At 37.8% G+C, this 20,902-nt stretch overlaps 1 protein-coding gene across 3 annotated transcripts in view; it reads right to left on the bottom strand.

The window, feature by feature from the left end:
- Positions 1-4,386: 4,386 nt before the first annotated feature.
- LOC149552084 (uncharacterized) overlaps positions 4,387-20,902 on the bottom strand; it is a 266,469-nt gene continuing 249,953 nt past the window's right edge. For all 3 annotated transcript variants that reach the window (XM_089787555.1, XM_089787557.1, XM_089787558.1), the window contains one exon: positions 4,387-4,820. In XM_089787555.1, the coding sequence (XP_089643681.1) occupies positions 4,554-4,820 (267 nt within the window). In that variant the 3' untranslated portion in view covers positions 4,387-4,553. The remainder of the gene's footprint in view (positions 4,821-20,902) is intronic.

The raw sequence follows: 20,902 nt of genomic DNA, 5'->3' as shown, positions 1-20,902 counted from the left end.
AAAGACTCCCTCAACTACACCTACAATCTTACAACAACCACATATCGTAAGATCACAACCCTCCTTATCATTTCCTACAACCATATGCTTCTACGATGTGACAATAGCTAAATATCGTACCGTCGGTGACTGTGACAATCAACCTCACGATCTTACGTTGGATCATAAGATCGTAGCACGAAAACATGGTCTTATTTTCGTAGCTCTGACCTTTCACATTTTGTGATCTGAAGAAATGGGGCCCGCTAGGGACATGTGTCATGACCTTGCCATGTCGCTATGGGTATCCTTCGTGCAACTTCCGTTAGCGACAAAACGACGACTGCTTAATCATAATCCATCTAACAACTCCAAAGACACGCCAATTCCTATCAAAACCTGACCAATAGAAACATTGCCTTTCACCAATTCATTTGACAATCTATCCACCTTGCCTATGGACCACAAGAAAGATAGGATCCACATGCCACGCATCAACCTCTCACTTTGTCACCAAGGATAATGATCTCATAACTTCACATGGCGAAAAAGCGACAACCATGGACTATTTTAGATTTGTCGATGGATGAAAACTTACTGACGACTATGCTGACTAGAGAAGAACAAAGGCCCCACCTAGATGCGTGTCATACTATCACTTTGTCACATGGAATAAAGTATGTGTTTTTCTGCAAGGTGACAAGGCGATGCTCGTCGATCTGGCAAGATGTGAAGACAGGGAAAAATGTGAACCCGCAGAGCTATTAAAATATGAATTTAACCTTGGGACTTAGGATATAATTTGTTTAACCAAAGTATTCTTGCATGCCCTAAAATTTGAATTTTCAAATATATGAACATTAGGGTATGCTTGGGTCTTGAAACCGATTTTTTGGCTGGAATCATTTTTGGTTAACAAAGCCTCAGGATCCACCATTCCCACATTGCGAAAATTAGGTTGGAGAACCTAATCCTGATTTTCACCTTGAGCCATAAGTGACAAACCCACATCACCACCTTTACCCAATGGGTCCCTAGAACCATGAACAAATTCGAGTGATTTAGCAATAGAATCCCTCAAATTTCCAACATCAAAAACCTGCAACCCCCCTAGTTGTAGTTTGAATCTCCCTAATCATTGTCCAGACCCTAATTCCTGCTCAAAACCTCCATCTCTACATATTTTCGTAATCTCCTTGTTATTCACACCAAATGGGATTCAATTTACAAAGCTCCTCCTCATGCAATTTCGTTCAATTTATTCAATATATTATACAAAAAATATTTAAAATATCCAATTAAAATAGAGATTTTGAAATGATATATAAAAGTTGCATTAAAGTCTTCAGAAGAACATCAACGAAATTATCCAATCATTGTCACGTAAATTACAATTATATTGGATATCCAAAATTATGGATTTGAAGCACAAGTGAGACACGAGTGATGTCTCTAACAAACAATCGGTTTTTGTGTGTCGCATCCAAGCTCAAGTGTTTTGTCCTTAAAACTACGGAAAGCCAAAGCTCCCAAATTCTCCAAGAGGAGATAATCAAGAGAATGAACATTTGAAATTTTTTCTAAGCAACCATATGATTCTTCATTTTCCCTTCTATATGTCTCCTCATATTCCTTTTATGCCTCTTTAAAATTTAAATGACATTAATTATTTGCTAAGCTCCATTAAGTCATTTTAATACTTTATATAATAATTAAATTAAATCATCTTTAATTTTGTTATAATTTGACAACTTAAAATTTAATTATTTAATTGACTACTAATGTCCCCAAAAGAGACATTACAGTTGATTATGTGGCTTCTATATGGATTAAGTTGAACGGGGAGGTCACCCTTGTGATCTCCAACTAAGTGTTATGGTGTTAATGTTCCTCTCAGGTTTATGACAAGGGCCTAACCACCTTTTGTTGATTCTATAAATATAGTGGTTGTATTCGGCATTGACAAGTCGATCTTTTGGTGCAACAAAAACCACACTTGTAATGATGCATAAACCAATAAAAGTGTTTCTCCATCAACGTTAAGTGAAAATTGAAGAGACACATCGTAGTCAATGAATGATACAATCTTACTACCTAATGCAAATTAAAGAAAATTTAATCAAACACTATTTGATCTTGCCTTGAAAGAGGTCTCATTAATGAAATTGAAGAATCAGACCTGCAATTGTTCCACGCTCTAAAGTATGATTAGTAATAAAATCTGCATATATTCCACAATTTGAACTAAGGTGCCACCTTTTATATCAATAAACTGTTTTATACTTATTATCAAACTAAACTAAACTAAACTAGTAGCTTCCTTATAAAATTAAACGGTGCATTTATTAAAAGTTAAAATATTACGATGAGCATTCTCTTATCCCTCGATCTCATGGTCATGTTTTAGCCACATCTAGTGCATAGTAGCTTATAATGCATTTGCAAATAACAAAATGTAATAAATCAATAGCTTTTTAAAACATCAAAAAATCTTAGGTTGATAAGAACCATAATCTTAAAATTATAGCAGCTATTTTATTATACAGAAGACGATCATTTAGTGAGAAAAGGCATAAATAGTATACATTTTGTACTGAAATTGTCCACTATGAAGGCTTGGCTATTTGTGGTTAGAAAGGTTAGACCATCAAGAAATAGTTAATATGAGAAAAGGATTAAAAAATAAAAGAAATTGTCTCTATGGAAAGGATTGTGTGGGTTACTAAATTAGAGGGGAATGTAAAATTGAGAAAAAGAATAATAGAATAAAATTAACTAGCTTATGTTCACTTGGATGTCTTGAGGTAAAGTCCTTTCCTCAACTCTTGCCTAATATTTCAGCTGACCAACCAATGCTGCAATAAACTAGTACATGTGCAATGTCTTTTAGGTCATATGTATGCCAACTTCAAACTAGCACATAAGAATGGGTAACAAGTGTTTTCTTATTGTTGCAATCTTCATTGGCATGTTTTGCTACCTTTCTTTGACTTCATAGTCATAGAAAGAACTAAGCAAGAATTGGGTGAATAAACCCTATCATTTTATCATTGTTGGGAATAGATGGTGGTCATCATGGATGCTTGGTGTAGGGTCAACACTACTAGCCTTTTTGATGTAGGTTAAAACTACCTCCCAATTAGGATTGTCTTTCGAGTGATGGTGCCAAGACAAGTGTAAAAGTTAGCTTTTATGGCAATGGGTGGAGTTATAATGCTACAAGGCATAGAGGATTGTATTCCTCTAACATGGCGTTGTCAAGGAAAGTATTATGTCAGTAGACTATCAACCGTACCAGCTAGATAGTAGAGGGGTATTGTCGATTGCGTGCAAGGGAGGGATGCCCTACATCCATTTAGGGAATCACATGGAGTTTGCTAGGAGTATGTATGCTTGGGGGCCAGCTACATTCTAGTGATGTATATCCTCATCGCTTAGTCATCCGATGGACAACATGGAAAGGAGAATTTCAAAGGGGAATGGGTAGATGAAACAATAACCAATCTCAAAGTGAGGCGTGACATGACATGACTTGTTTGTAGTAGTCACCTTAGGTGTTTCGTCATTAGGTGAATAACCACAAGTAGTAGGCTAAATCAAACTATCACCATGGGCCACATAATGTGCTTGGACTAGTGGCTAGGGGCCAAATTCACAATGGAGAGTTCAATCGCACCTCATGCAATCCAAAGCAAGTCACTAACCTCAACAACTTCAGATATCTCAAGGTATGCTTCTAGGTATTGCTATTAGTTATGATGAGATTAAGATTATTAGTTATGATAATTTAAATGGTTGCTGCCCCTAAACATATCTTATTTGATATCACAATTCTCATGTATTGATGGATTTAAGGAAAAAATGTGTATAAATTTGAGTCCATTCTGGGTGGTTGTTACAATTGGTGAAATTCAATAATTCTATATGAGCTCATAGAAGACAAGTGTATTGCTGAGTGCAAAGATTGAAAACACTACAAGGGATGAGGCTGATGTCATGTCTTGAATCACTCTAATGAAATGTATCCCCTTATTCCTTCACCCCTAGTTAAAGAGATATCAGCTTAAGCTCTAAATCTCAGTACCAGCTTGCAAGCAAGTAGTGAAGGTACGGAATTACCATCTTTGAGACCCCATCTCAAAGCACCATAAGAACTCATAGGCATAGGTTTGCATGGTCAAGTAGCCTTCTTCCTTTATATTGTAATTTGACAAGTGATTTTATGCACGAAGAAAGATCATTCCCCCCAAAAATACACCTCTGCTTAATACAATGCAGAATGACCCAAAACACTTTAGCTGTTAAAAGATTGCCATAGCCTCAAACATAGGTTACCAGATTAAAAGATTACCATAGCCTCAAACATAGGTTAAATACTATGGTAAATATTCTGTGATAAAATTTGAATTTACAATCAAAATATTATTTCCTTTATTTATATATTGAATATGAATTAAAGGTGCACAATATTTTATTTTTAAAAATGAAATGCTATTTCATTTTCTGACAAAAATGAACTATCTTTCTCCATTCTCTAACAGCAATTTTCTTGTGTCAATTACAATATCAAAATTTCACTTGAATTTGTACACATCAATACGCTTCTGATCACCACTGGCATAGAGCAGCTTGTGACCTGGATCCCACTTCAAATCATGATATGTACCTACTGTCCTATTATCAGGGAACGGTTTGGCTAGATGTGCCTCAGTCTTCTGTAAATCTAATAAGTATAGCCCTCTTCCAGTGTTAACTGCAGCCATTCTCATACCACCCCCTAGCATGCCTTTCAATGTTATTGTATCATCCAGGAGTGTACTAGTTACAGGGGAGCCAATAATCTGCAAGCTCGTGAAACAGATCTATATTAGCTTCAAAATAGAAAGTTTCATTAACAAGGGACTTAATGTGGAACGGAACCTCTTCAAAAGTTTTCATCACAGATCAGGGCTGGAAAGTGCATTTAATCCCTAGGATAATCCAACAGATGCAAAGGGAACTACAATTTAATCCAGGTTGCATTAAAACCCCAGTGCCATCAAAATACACAAACAAAGTACATAATGAAACAATAAAACACACCAAAATACATAAATAGCTACCAATGGAAAATTAGACAAGGGTGTCAATAAATGTATTATGATGTTAAATATTGTACCAGTACAAAAATATGCTTGAGAAATGAATTTCAGAACATTTTCTCAAATGTGTGGAATTGGACAATCACAGAGGTAGCTCAATAAATAATAAACTTTTTTCAACTAGCTTTCACAGGTATTGCCTTTACTAAGCAATAATACTTGCAGCATACCATAAGAATACAATAAGTTAGATCTATTTTTTGTGTGCTTACCTATGTAGTATAACTTTTTCAGTTTTGAACATTCTAATAAAATGGTGTACACCTATGTTTCACCATAACTGAGTTGCATTTAGAATTTAGTTGCTTGGTTAAATTGGAACTAAGCTATTATGGTAGTCATTCATAAATATGAAGCTGGCAAAAGAGCTTATCGAGCCAAAAAATGGTGGAACTGAAAAACAGACATAAGTATATTATGCTCGATTGCTTGATACACGATAATAAAAAATTTGTGTAAAAATCATTATGATAAAAAACAATGATACTCTTTATTGCATTACTACTCTTGTGGAAAATAAAAGTCAATATTGGTAAAAGAATGAGTAAGAATACCATACATGATGAATGTAGGAACATAGCATGTGCATGATTGCATAATGAAAATATAATGTAGATGACAGTTATAGTGCTGTAAGAATCAATGTTCTCAAATGCATGATTATTGTTCCTATGCGCAGGGGAAGTAAAGTGTACATCAGAGTATCCAGACATATTTAGAATCAATGCTCTCAAATGTATAACGGTGGGGCAAAAATCTGAAAAACTAAGGCAAATAGAAAATGACTAAAAATGATGGGTTGTAAAGAAAACACGGGCAAAAGCTATAGAAAGGAAGAGGTTGTGCTCTTTGAATGTCTGAATACACACACTCCTACCAAGATGTAACACACGGCCCTGTTTAGAATAAGTATTTTGTGTGCATGCATAGTAAACATGCACTCTGACAGTATGAAACAGTGTAAAGAAATAGCAAGAAGTGGTGATCTAACTAGAGCAATGGCATTAAGGAGGTACTGAATTTTGGGGTCCAAAATCGTAACGACTACCTGATTGAGATTGATTATTAAGTCCAAAGACATTTGTTCTGCCAACAACATTTTTCAAAAACATGAATAAGAAACAGGTTGAAGAAGTTATGGCTGCTACAAGGGATACTACAGGGGATAACTTCAAGAAACTCCACTCCCAAAAAAGATGTAAAACCTTGGTGAATATGTCATTTTGTTTTAAGAAAATTAATTTCTATTGGCGAGTCTCTCAAGTTTTATTTTCTTCTATTAATTATAAGATAAGAAGCTAGTATGTTACTGCATTGTTCATTTTCTGGCGCATATACCAGATACCATCAAAGTTTATATCAATCTGAGGCTCAATCAGATCATACAATAACAAACCATACAAAGAGCCTTCAAAAAATACCAAAACAGCAGTAACATCTCACAATTTTTGGAAAAAAAAAATTGTTCTTACTGTCAATTTTTTTTAAATTACAATTTTAATTTTTTTTAATACATTAGCTAATTTCAAATGACAAGAAATTCATTAATCACCATGGCAAATAATTCTATTTTTCAAAAAAAAATAGAATACTTATAAACAGTTATTAGGCTAAGACAAGAGCTTATAACACAATGGTAGCTTGTGAGCCTCTCAAGTGGGAGGTCTTGGGAGATCTTAACACATGATGATAATAATTAACTACAACAAATAATAATAATTTATCTAGCCTTTGGCCCGTTACCCATAAAAAAAAATGTTATTAGGCTAAATGTAGAAACCTTTGATGGGTTTGAAGGATAGACTATATTATTTACTTGCTACCATTTATTTAAAATAAAATCTAGTAACCATTATTGTATTGTGTGTGATTATTGTATCAATATTTTTTAACTCTAATGGGACCCAAAATTTCTTCTAGGCCATTGATTTCTATGGAGATCAAATATCTAAAGGGAATTTAGCCCCCATAAGCATCACAAATCAAATACTAACATTTTTTTCTCATGGAATATAATGAATATTACTAGATTATATTTTAAAACAATAAATACAATTAAATATTGGTGATATAACCCTACTGTAACTAATCATTATGATGTATTATTGACAAATTAATTTATATTTCTACAATAAGTCATTAAATTTAGGTGAATCGAATCTAATCGTGTATCAAATATTGTGGCAAACCTTTGAGTACAGAATTTTAATAAAATAAATTTTTGACATATTAAATATTTGTAAAACAAATTCTTGTACAAATATGACGATTTAGCTTGCCTTAAATCTTGAATTATTACCGAAATTTGGAATCTCCAATTTCAAAATTGGCCGATTGGCAAATATTAGCCACTAAAAAAATCACTAGCTTACTCATGAAAACAACATGCACAAATTTAATGGACTATAGAAGTGACAGTGGGGGAAATTTAAAAGCTCCTAAAGAATTTTGATAAAGTTCATATTACACATAATTATCATGAAGCAAATAAGGTTGCTGACTGGATTGCCAATAAAGCAGTTGGTACAGCAAGAATGTTGATGTGGTCTGATGACCTTAGCAAGAATGCCGATCTTAAGGCGCTAATTAATTATGATGTGACAAATGCAGTGGAAGGAAAGATTTAGTAATTATTTAGAATTAAGCCATGGGCACTTTGGCAATAACTATGGGTATTATCAAGGTTCAAGGGAGTACCTTTTAATTATTACTCTCTTAAATTGGCATGTATACTAGGTGGCTTTGGAAAAGGAATTAAAAGGTTTTAATCCCTACTTTATCGTCACCATTATTCTCTGCAATTTTCATCTTGTCTATTTCGTCTGCAATATGGGTGGAGAGCTGAGGAAGTAGGAGCCTGCAAGTTGTAAGCATTGGAAGGAGAAGACTGCTGTTTGGGATATTCTCCATAAGGGTAAGGTTACTGTTTACCTTGAAAAAATGCATGGCTTTAAACCTCATATCATAGAGGATTTTTTTAGAAACTGGTTTGGGGAGAAAGTTAGTATGCATGGAGTGAGTGCTTCATTAACTGAGGAGTTTATTGCTGAAATAATTAGGCTCTCCACAGCAGGGATTAAATTTTAAAAAGAAACAAAAATTTCTAATGCTGCTTTGAAAAAATTCCCAAAATGTCCAAAAGAAGAAAAGAAACTAGCGAAGGAAGGGGATTTCTATTATCTCGACCAGATTAAGGAGACTTGGGAAGATGTTTTATCTTGTATTAGGGAGTATTTCATTCTAAACAGGCGGTCGAAACGTGTTCATAACTTCCATTTCGTTTTTCTGAACCGCTTTAGGTATAAGGATAGGATTTCTTTCCCTTTCTATTTGAAATTCTCCCTGCTAAATGGACTAAATGCTCATAGGAAAAAGGAGAGTAGGCCAATCCTTCACGAAGGGTGTATTCTAGTTATTGCGGAATACTGCAAAGATAACTCTATGGGGGCTTCGCTTTCTCCTAGGAAAAGGAAGAGGCAAATTGGGAAAGACTCTAGAAAAATCTAGTGCGAAGAAAATCAAGGTAGACAATGTGAAAAGTAAGGAGCACATTGAGAAGCGGATGGAAATGGAATCGAATAGTGCCTCGGAAGGTGATGAGGGTATAGCTAAGAATAAGAAGAACATGAAGAATAAGAAGCTTGGAAAAGTTAAGGGTAAGACGAAGTTTCTGAGACCTGAAGAGGTGTCTAAGGATGATAAGGAAACTACGAAGACGGAGAATGATGATGATGGAGAGGCAGAGACAGAAAGTGGGGATTATAGTTCTAATAATGATGGTTATTTGGGTAGTCAAAGTGACTCTACAGTGAAATCTATTAGTACAGGGAGTAACATGGGTACTCCAAAATCTGAAATGAAGGGAAAGGCTAAGTCCCTGAACCCACCTATGGACAACGACAAAGACACCCCTGTTAAAAAGAATTTTCCGTTGAAGCCAGTAAGGGAATGGGTCACTCTGTGCAAATAAAAGATGTTCTCAATGATGTTGGGCACGCCCCTCCTAGTGGGCGTCAGCCAAATGATACTGTAATGGATCATGAGATGGAAAGTGGAAAAGGGGACCCTGCTGGTGAGGGAGATGTTATACCCGAAGATGCTCAAAATGATTACAATCTTCCTGAGGATGATAAAGTTATAGAGAATGAAGAAAATGAGAAGGTTAGCGGGAAAGTGATGTTTCTCCATAAAGCTAAATTCAAAGCGGACCTTTCACTTCAGGTTGACTCCTAGCTATATAATGAGATTGTTTCTCTAAAGAAGAATATTAGAGAGCTACAAGGCAACCTTGAAGATGAAAAAATTAAAAGAATGGAGCTGGAAGGCAGAGTTGGCAATATCCTTGGTAAGCTCATGGCTTACGAAGCTGCATTAAGGCAATTGGTCAAAGATAGTGATCAAAAAAAGGATATGGTGACTTCTAGTCTGTGTGCGGCGGTGGCATGCATTGGTAGAAGAAATAATGAGGAGATATCTCTCCTTTTGCTGCCCAAATGATTGGTGGTCCTAGTATGTGCACGAGGCTGAGCATGAAAAGGGTCATTGAAGCTGCTCCTGGTTCAAATGTGAAAGACCTTGTTTAGGAGGCAGCTAACATTGGTAAGGATATGACCAAGGCAATAAAGGAGCTCAAGTGGGCGTTTATGTTTTTTGCTAGTCTTGGTTGCTGGTCATGAATTTTGGTTCTGGTTTTTGCAGCTCGTCTAGTATCAGTTTTATTTTCTTGTTCTGATTTTCTTTGTTTGTATGTACTTAGGTTCCAGGTCCTTGTAAAACCTAGTTTTTTTGGTTTTGTGCCGTTGCTGTAGGTTCCAGGTCCTTGTAAAATCTGTTTTTTTTGGTTTTGTGCCCTTACTGTAGGTTCCAGGTCCTTGTAAAACCTGGGTGGACTTTTATTTTGTTGAACATGTTCTGCTTTTGGTTTTTGGTATGGGGTTTCGGGTCCCCTCAAAACCTGGTTTTATCTTAATCTAAAACATGCACAGATTTTATATGATCTGGATAGAGGGGACCAAAAGATGACTCAATTATTAACATAAATGATGCTGAAATTTAACACAAAAAATGAGCAGTAAAATAATGGTCAGCAGGCTGGGAATTAGGGAAAACCTAATAAAAACAAAGGATGTATAGATTATCCAGATGCATACCAATCTTTGGAGGATAAGTTTTAGGTTGCCATGTCATCAGTTGAGCTTTTCCAACTAAAGTTGAGAAATAGACACAGAAGAAAGGGGCCAAAACTAGGAGTTGCAATCAAAATACCAATACTCCCAAGACTGAAGTAGCCAATGTTTCATCCTCAAGTTCATTCACGTCCACATATTTTAATCAATTACGGGCTAGTAATTAGCTCAACCTAATGAAAACAGAGTGTTTCTAGATTATCTACATGCATATCAATCTTTGTGGGATAAATTTCAGGCTGCTATAGTATTAGTTGGCTTTTGCCTACTCAAGTTGAGAAATAGATTCAGAAAAGAAAGAGGTTTAAATTAGAGTTGCACTTGCAACACAAAGTGGCTTGTTCCCATTTCTTATTGCTGAGGTAAATATACAACACATAATTGGGTGCAAAAGCTTGATACGTATTTCCAACTAAATCCTATGACTAAATCATGGGATAGTAACTTTCAGTCATGATCTTATTCATTTGTATGCTAAACTTACTCAAAGGCTATACATTTGATAAAAAGAATCCAAAGTTCCATTTGACAAAATTGGCACAATTGAAGTGTTTTGAAGATTATTAGTGATGGTTACTGAGGTGTGAGAAAGGAGGCTTAATGTTCTTTTCATTTAAGGACTGACAAAACTTCTCAGAGGATGGGTGAAAGCTTTCAATTGCCCTACTTTTGAAGATTCCATAAATGGGGCTTGACATTGGGAGTTCTCTATGCCAAAAAGTAACTTTCAGTCTAAGACATTCCCTTCTACGAATGATAAGAATCCCTTTCAAAAGGATTGTCCTAAGAAAACAAGCATGTTAGATGAGGCTAAAAATAAGCTACACATGAAAAAGTCATGCTTATTGTTGTCGGCATAATTGCACTTGTTAGGAATGGGTTAACTTGTTACTGAGTCGTTAGTGATTGAAGGGTAAGTCGTTATGTCAAGACAGTTGAGTTGCACCCTTTGGATGGTATATGTACACTCTCTTCCTAGACGACAAACAACAATATTATGTCATATGTAATATCCATTAATGTACTCAAAGAACAATAATGAAATACATGGTGGTTTCCTGATATTCATCTACATTTACTTTCACTGTTATAACTTTCATAATACAATAGTATGCATTAAACTAGTTTATCGTAGGTAGTAAACATCTGTCGTCATTTCCTTTAGAGATTTTTGGAAGTAGGAAAGAGTGGATGGCAAACAAAATAAGATGGGGCAACCAATAGATTACGGTGAGAGTAGCCGACAAGACGATGACAACCCCAAGTTACTCGAAGGTCAACAAAAATTCACAAAAAACTTCATCTATATACTCCAAGCATCTATTGAGACACATGTGAAGAGAATCTGCATGAGAAAGGATCCCAAAAGGTGTCGTCTGGAGCACCTTTGAAGTAAGTTGGGTTGTAGACCATTTGATGTGTCATCTCCCATGGTTGTTGGCAAAGTCATTCCTAGCACTGCAAAACCAATCGGAAGAAATCAACCACGAGAATTGACCACAACAAGTTCTCGAGGAATACTAACGCCAAAGGGAAGAGCAACGGAAAGAGGAAAAGGAAAGATAAATCCTGCCGTAAAAAAAGTATGAAGTGGACCCCAGTAGGGATGATGAATAAAGGAGAACACATTATTATGATTATATCCATACAGTGACATAGATTGTATACAAATAATAAATGAATAAAAATGTTCTTTGACTTTATCATGTGTTGTTTTCTTGTGGATGTGTAAAGAAAATATTTATGCCAAATCAATTAAATAAGAATGGGAATCTAAAAAAGGCAGTAGAGGAGTGGGAGCTTACTCTAAAAGCAGTATTATTACAGCAACAAGCAGAAAGAAGGCAAAGGCTTTGGAGACTCGCAAAGTGACTACCCAAAGAGGTGGTCAACAATGGCGAGGAATTTTTCCACAACCAATAGTGGAATGGCAGGGAACACCATGAGGTTAATAGTGAGGAGAATTTTATTGAGGAAACTAGAAGTTTCCTTGGGAACTTAATCTTAACCCCATGTGAGGAGGCAAGGGAGTCGTGACGGAAGGAAAGAGAAGAGGCCGACAATAGAAACTGAGGATACTAGTATTGCCATGAGTGTCAAAGGGACGGAGGGTCACGGTAATCAGAGCAACCTACTAGGCTTGAAAACTTCCAATAGTTTAGGGACACAAAGTGGAGGGGTATTAGACACTTCTAGTCCCAGGACACCAAGTTCGGTGGTTCCAACACAAACATACCGACACAACTTGTGGTAGCAACGCAACAAGTTATCGTGGTGCAAAAGCAAAAACTACCCAAGTTTAGGAGTGACGGGAAGGAAGATCTCATTCGTCATTGTAAGACATGTAAAACGATTTGGACAGCCAGCAGTGTGAAAGATCAAAATGACAAGATAAGACAATTTTCAGCAACCTTGCATGACATGGCCATAGACTGGCTCTCTAATGTAGCTAAAACAAAAATGTCCACAAGGGCAAAGCCCAAGGAGTTTCAAATGGAATTTCGACTAATCAAAGATGATAATAAAATAGTGGCTGAAATTTATAACATTAAACAAGCAAAGGATGAAATTGTTTGAGGATACACTCGGCGACTAAAAGAATTAGTGAGGAAAATAGATAGCCAGCCGGTGGATGGGCTAAAGAAGCAATGGTTCATCAAGGGATTAAAACCTTCCCTCAAGAGAAAAATGAAGATTGCACCACCGACATCGTATGTTGGTGCTTACAATAGAGGGATGAACTTGGAAAGCGAAAGAAAAACAGAAAAGAAGAAAAGTAAATCATCTGACGATGACAAAGATTCTTCTAGCGAAATCAGTAGTGAACAATCAAGTAAGGAAGTCCAAGCCCTCTTGAAAGACATGCTTCGCATGATGAGGGAGTTCAAGACGATGAAAGGAAGCACTAGTAGGAGTGGGAAGGGGACCTGTGGTGTACGAACTGTAAAAAAGGTCGTACTAAGGGCTCATGCTCGAAGAAACAGCTCTATGCCATCTACCAAATAGCAAGTCATTCCACCAAGAATTGTCCGACAATATGAAAACACAAAGCCCTCACCGGTTTTGTTGACACAAGAACCATCTACCTCAACAACAAAAAGGACAAGGAAGATGAACACCAATATGGTATAACTGATGGGGAGGTAGGGGTAATGGTAATAATAACAATAACTATGGAGGTTGAAGCCACCTTCAATATGATGCTAGCAAGCGGCCAATGATACAATGTTGTAGAGGCAACCAATGGGGGCATTTTGCAAGAGACTACCCAAGAGGGGAAACACCAAAATTCCCCTAAATGAGGTGTGGTCTAGGAGACTGTGACAATGCAAAATGTCCAAAGCCTGGGGTGAATCTCCTAAATATTGAATGTAACATGGAGGAGGTGTTGGTCGTTGCCCGAGGGCAAGCAAGGTAGGTTGCTTACCCAATCCCAGAGGCTGAGTAGGAGAGGATGCAAGAAGCAAAGGTAGACATAGAAAAAGAGATGATGGTTGAGAGGAGAAACACATGACACCACCAATACCTCATTGAGAGGTCACACGGAACAAAACATAATATGGCAAGTGATGGAGACAGAAACCCCAATAAAGTTAAACCTTCATTTAACCATGTCACAACTAAGAATCACCCTACTAAATATGACACTCTCTTTGAAAGTGTCAAATGAGACGGAGCCGAAGGGAACCCGCGTCGAAGAAGTAACCACCCTTGAAAAGAAAAACTTCAAAACTCTCTCAAGTCCTCTAAGGACCCGATGCTACTGGTGTTAAATACAAGTAGACGTCTAGTAGTGGTGGACATGTGTATTCTCAGCACCATCTTGACAGACACCATTGTTGACAGAGGGTCAAATGTCAAAGTACTACCAGAGGAAACATTGAAGAGACTAGCGCAACTTACACTGTGGTTGCCAACCTTCCAACTTGTACGTGTTCATAAGCATGGAATCAAACTCATCAGTAAATTAATGACAATAGGTAATGATTAGTACTCAACCTTCGTTTTGGATTTCATGGCCATCCCACTAAAAAGGAAAGAGTACAACACCATCCTCCATAGGGGTTGGTCGGTGCCAACTAGGGTCAACTATGATTTGAGGAGGAATAACTTGTCGATGAAAAGGAGTGGTCGGAAATTCCCAATTGACCTAAGGACACAAATGATCAATGAAGACTTCACGTCTTCATCTAAGTCTTTAGTGGAGGAGGACATAGACAAAGACAAGCGGTGGATGGAATCGAGTAAGGAAGGAGGTCTTGAACATGAAGGATGCACCATTGATGACCTCGAATCACTAAATGGACACTTCCATTGGAAAATGGAAGACTACGAGTTATTCCATTGTAATATGCTCCAGGTGGATGAAGGGGAAGAAAAACACTCATTCCGAACAGAGTATGGAGAGTACAAAGGAAGAGTATACTCGAATAAATAAAACTCCCGCACGCAGATTTGATAAGGAGAAACCAATCAAGTACAAGGAGCCTTCTCTCAAAGTCACTAGTTTGAGAGCCAAGACGAACCTCAAGAACATCCTCGTGGGCAATGACTAGAACCCTGTCTTGAAGGCAGTTGCATTTAAAATTTTTATGGAATACAAGGATGTCTTCGCCTGGACATATAAAGACTTTATGGGGGTTGTGCTAGAGTTATGTATCCACCGGATCCCGTTGGTGCAAGAGTCGTACCTATATGGATGCGGTTGTACAAGATGAATAAGAACTATGCCGCACAAGTGAATGATAAAATTGAATGCATGTTAGATGGAAAAATCATCTTTCATGTACAAACGAGTGAGTGGGTATCCCCAAATATTATTTCATTAAAAAAGGAAGCAAACCAGATCAAGATGTGTGGACTTTAGGTGCTTGAATGCAGTCACCATAAAGGATCCATTTCCAATACCATTCACAAGATAGTATTTTTGAGGGAGTCAGAGCACATGAAATCTACTCCTTCATGGATGGATTCTCTGGGTACAACCAAATATCTATCATTGAGGAGGATGCAGTATATGCTTACAATCGGATGTCGTTCGAACTTTGTAATGCTTTGACAACATTCCAGAGGATAATCTTGTATATTTTCGACAAAATATCAGTGGGAAATTTTAAGGCCTTCTTGGACGATTGGTCCATCTTTGGTGTCGAAGACATAAACCTGGTAGCCCTTCGAGAATGCGTGAAGAGATGCACATGGGCGAGACTCATACTTAATCCTACGAAGTGCAGGTTTATCATACCCTAAGGAAAGCTATTGGGACATATTGTATGCAAGGTCGGACTTAAGACGGATCCAAACTACAGGTGATTCTTGAGGTCGAACCACCTAGAGATGTGACTGAAGTGAAATCATTTCTTGGGCACATTGGGTACTAATGAAGGTTCAATAAAAAATTTGCCTAGGTGTCTTACCCACTAGATAAGATGACCAAGAAGGGGGAGGCATATATGTGGGGAACAGAGCAAGGAAAGACATTTGAGGAACTCAAGACAAGGCTGGTGGGTGGACTCGTCCTAGCGTACCCCAACTGGGATGAAGAATTTTATGTCCATGTTGATGCATCGAATTTTGCCATTGCAGCTACACTAGTACAAACAAGTGACCACTGGTTGGACCACCCCCTATACCTCGACAGTAGACATTTGTCAAAGGTAGAAAAGAACTACAGTACGACAAAAGCGAAGCCTTGGGAAGGGTCTATGTTGTACAAAACTTTCAACACTATCTATTGGAAACCCCATTTATTTTTATCTAGACAAGCCTTAATGTACCTAGCAAATAAGTCGATCATTCAAGGAAGGGTAAACAGATGGTTGTTTTTACCACGGGATTTTACATTTACTATTATAGTTTAGCCTAAGAAAAGTGACAAACATGTAATCTCGTATCAAATCTGATGCGCTGATAGAAGGTGTCAATGATAAGTTTCCAAATGTCGATCTCTTCAAAATTGCAATTATATGTTCTTGGTACACAAGTATTAGAGAGTATCTTTCCATGGGACAATAACCGAGTGACAAAGGAAATTGGTCCTACAGAGTAGAACATTTCACTTAATCAAGGACTAAGATGGGACCAATCAAGTATTCCAAATGTAGATGCTAATCTCTTATAAATATAAGAGTAGGAGACATGACTATGATTAATCATTATTAGTTTATATATATATATATATATATATATATATATATATATATCTTACGATTAAATCAATCCAACTATAGCTATAATTTTAAAACTCTCTCTTGGCTAGCACATTATGCTATCAAGCATATGGAGATATATCATCTCAATGTGATATTCCTGGAATGGCATATTGAAGGATATCAACATAAATCCATCAACACACATATATTACATATGGAATTGGCATGAATTCACTATGAGGCTAAATTTCTCAACAATTTGACAGTGTGTCATGGAGGGAGAAGTCCCAAGTGTGTTGAGGGAGGCCCAAGAAGGTCCCGCAAGTGGGTATTATTAAAATAATCTTCATGTTTTCTTTTAATGCTCACTATTGTATCTTATTATATCTCTGTAAATATTAGAATGTTTCTAATATTTAGTATAGTCTAGAATAGAATGTTTCTATTCTATTCGACTCTCCTCTTTGTATATATAGATCAGTTTGATCTCTGATTAATTCATTCAAATTTTCCGCCATTTACATTTGTAACATGGTATCAGAGCTATTGCTTAAAATGGTTTTGAATAGTTTATAATTTCTTTCGAAATTATTTGCTCTAAATTTCGAAATTATTTCTGCCATTTTCTCTACAACCCGTCTAGGGTTTCTGTTCTGAGAAATCTGAAATTCATTCTGCAAATCCCGAGTTCGCATTTTTTTAAATCGCAGGTTTCTTTGGCTCACGTCTGATCTTCTACAAATCGCGAGTTTCTACCGTCGTTTTTCTGCAACTCGCCGTTTTTTTGCAACTCGGCATTTTGTGTGAGTGAAAACGTGTTCAATCCGCCCTTATCTGCCTGGATCCGTCTATCTCAAATCCGCTTGTTCCAAAATCTGCCTATATCTGCCATTTTTCCTGCAAATCTGACCTTCGAAGCTGCCGACTAGGTTTTTGCTCGAAACCCTAGTTTTTTTACCTCCAAAAATTTTCTGATCACATATTCTTGGTGGGTTTTTTGAAATCTCAAATGGGTCTTCATCAGATTTTTGTGGGTGCCTCATTTTTTGTGCCTCAATTTTTGAGCTAGCGGATCCGAATTCCGACAACACTTTATTTTTGGGTTTTTCGAGCTCTTTTCTGGGTACTCCAATTTTTCTGGGTCTTTCATTTTCTCACCTCGAAGTTTGTGCCACTTGAAATATTCACATATTATAAGCATCTGTATCAGCAGCATCAGAAGTCAAACTCAATTAAACAGTACGCCAATGCTACCCAACACTCAGAGCAGAAAGAATCTATCTACCATGCCTTTATGGCCAGCATACCTGCAAATCATGTGAAATCTTCTGCCTGGTACATCGATTCTGGTGCCTCCCGACATTTCACTCATAGGCGTGATTGGTTTGTTGAATTCACTCCCTATTCTGACTCAGTAATCTTTGGAGGCGGTGAAGAATACAATATTGTCGGCAAGGGCAATGTTCAGATTCAGACTGGAGGAAGAAAACTCATGTTTCTCAATGTATGTTATGTTCCTGGCATGAAACATAATCTTCTGTCTGTTAGTCAGATTATAAAGCACTCCCCTCAGTTGGATGTCGTTTTTAGTGGAAATAAGTGTTCGATTATTGATCGTGCTTCTCGCACTACCCTTGCTTCCGGTCTTGAGGATCATGGTATTTATAGGCTTGTAGATTCAGGCGATTCCCTTAAGCATGCCTTCATCATCGAATCATCCGCTCTCAGCAGTCTCTGGCATCAGCGATACGGTCATCTGAACATTCAATATCTAGCACAACTTGTTCGAGATAATTTAGTCTTGCTCGAGATAATTTAGTCCATGGCCTGCCTAATATTCAGACCCAGAACCATCGCGTTTGCGGAGCTTGCCAAGTAGGGAAGCAACATAGGACACCATTTAAGAATGGTGAAACATGGCGGGCATACAGAGTACTCCAGCTAGTCCATGCTGATGTATGTGGTCCTATGAATACTCCTTCTATTACTGGGAACAGGTATTTTTTTACTCTTTGTGGATGATTTCAGTCGCAAAATGTGGGTATATTTTCTTAAGCAAAAATCAGATGCCTTTCTTGTATTTCAGCAGTTTAAAGCTCTAGTAGAAAAAGAGTCTGGTTCCTCCATCCGTACTCTTAGGACTAATAATGGGGGGGAATTCTGTTCTTCTGCTTTCTCTGCCTTCTGTACTACTCATGGCATTAGACGTCAGTTCACCACACCTCACACCCCTCAGCAAAATGGTGTTGTAGAGCGTCGAAACCATACCATCACAGAAATGGCTAGGGCTATGCTAGAACATAGAAATGTTCCCAGAAAATATTGGGCAAAAGCAGTATCCACAGCTGTCTACCTTCTTAACCGGTCACCCACCCTTACAGTTAATCATAAGACTCCTGAGGAAGCCTGGTCTGGTCGCAAACCTAGGATCAACCATTTGAAAGTTTTTGGCTCTCTGGCATATGTATGGATTCCTGATGCCAAACGCACTAAGTTGGATTCCAAAAGCCAGAAACTTATGTTTGCAGGATACAGTCACACACATAAGGCCTACAGACTGATTGATGTAAATACTAATCGTTTAATCTTCAGTCGTGATGTTGTGTTTGATGAGGAATTTGGACCATTTCTGCTCTCTGACTCCCCACCACATTCCGAGATTCAGTCTTCAGCAATCTCTGACTTAGGTTCTTCTATTTTATATGAGTCATCTGATGCTACTGATACACCACCTCAGTCACTTCCAGATAATACAACTCCTGCTCCTGCTTCTCCTCCAGCTATTCCGACAGCATCTGATATTAGCTCCTCGACTCTTCGGCCAAAATGGTGGGCTCAAACGCTTAGTGATCTTTGTCCTGATGAACTCATTGAGGGTAGAACCTCCAGAAATAAGAGCCTTCAGCACAACACAGTTAATATAGCTCTTATGGCCAACATCCACAATATCCCTGAGCCCCAGATATATGCAGAGGCCAAAGGAATTCCAGAATGGGAACAAGCAATGGATTCTGAGCTTCAGAGTCTTCAAAAGAACCACACTTGGGTTCTTTCAGATCTTCCTCCTGGGAAGAAACCCATTAGCTGTAAATGGGTCTATAAGGTCAAGTACCATGCAGATAGTACCTTGGACAAATACAAAGCTAGATTTGTTGCTCGAGGATTCACCCAGTGCGAAGGCATTGATTATGAGGAGACATTTGCACCGACAGCCAAAATGAACACTATTCGCATTCTTCTTGCAATTGCAGCTCAGTATGGTTGGAAAGTTCATTAGATGGATGTGAAGAGCACCTTTCTCAATGGTGAATTACAGGAAGAAGTCTACATGACGCAGCCCCCAGGTTTTAAGGTTGCTGGTTCAAAACACAAAGTATGTAGACTCCAGAAGGCCCTCTATGGTCTTAAACAGGCCCCTAGGGCTTGGTACATAAAGATTGATCATTACTTGGTTACTCAAGGATTTCAGCGTAGTCCGTCAGACAGTAATCTGTATATTAAACACTCTGGTAATGATATTCTTTTTCTTGTTGTCTATGTGGATGATTTGATCATTACTAGAAATTCAGAACATTTGACTTCAGAAATCAAACAGGATCTATGCAGAACTTTTGATATGACAGATCTCAGATTGCTTCATTATTGTTTAGGTATTGAGGTTTGGCAGACTGACAACAGCATTTTTTTGTCTCAGTCCAAGTATGCCAGAAGTTTGCTTGATAGGTTTCGAATGCAGGATTGCAAATCTGCCTCCACTCCTATGGAGACTGGTCTAAAATTGTCCGCACAATCTGTTTCTCCTCCTGTAGATGAAACACTCTTCAGGCAGCTGGTAGGTAGTCTCGTCTACCTTACTACTAGACCTGATCTCAGTTTTGCAGTCAGCTACATCTCACGGTTCATGACAAACCCCAAGACTGATCATTGGATTGCAGCGAAACGTGTGTTACGCTATGTACATGGTACTTCAGATTATGGTCTTTTTTACACAAGGAGTACTACTCCTCAGCTCAGTGGATTCACTGATTCCGATTGGGCCGGCTCAGTTGATGATAGGAAATCTACTTCTGGCTATGTGTTTAGTATCGGATCTACAGCAGTTACTTGGACCAGTAAGAAGCAACAGGCACATGCACTCTCCTCTACAGAAGCAGAATATAGAGGAGCTGTCAAGGCAGCTTGTGAAGTAGTTTGGCTCCGGCAGATGCTTGCAGATATGCATATTCCTCAAGTAGGTCCGACTTCTTTGTTTTCAGACAATCAGGGCGTACTCAAACTTTCCAAGAACCCAGTGTTTCATGAACGAACCAAGCACATCGAGCTTCATTGCCATTACATCCGACAATTAGTAGAAGATGGATCTATTCAGTTACACTATGTTCCTACCTCAGAGCAATCAGCAGATATTTTCACTAAACCCCTTGGTCCTGACAAGTTTGTTAAA

The sequence above is a fragment of the Cupressus sempervirens genome, chromosome 6 (assembly GCF_028749045.1).
Source record: "Cupressus sempervirens isolate cs-2001-9-10 chromosome 6, ASM2874904v1, whole genome shotgun sequence".
NCBI lineage: Eukaryota > Viridiplantae > Streptophyta > Pinopsida > Cupressales > Cupressaceae > Cupressus > Cupressus sempervirens.
This window is presented reverse-complemented; position numbering and strand designations above follow the sequence as displayed.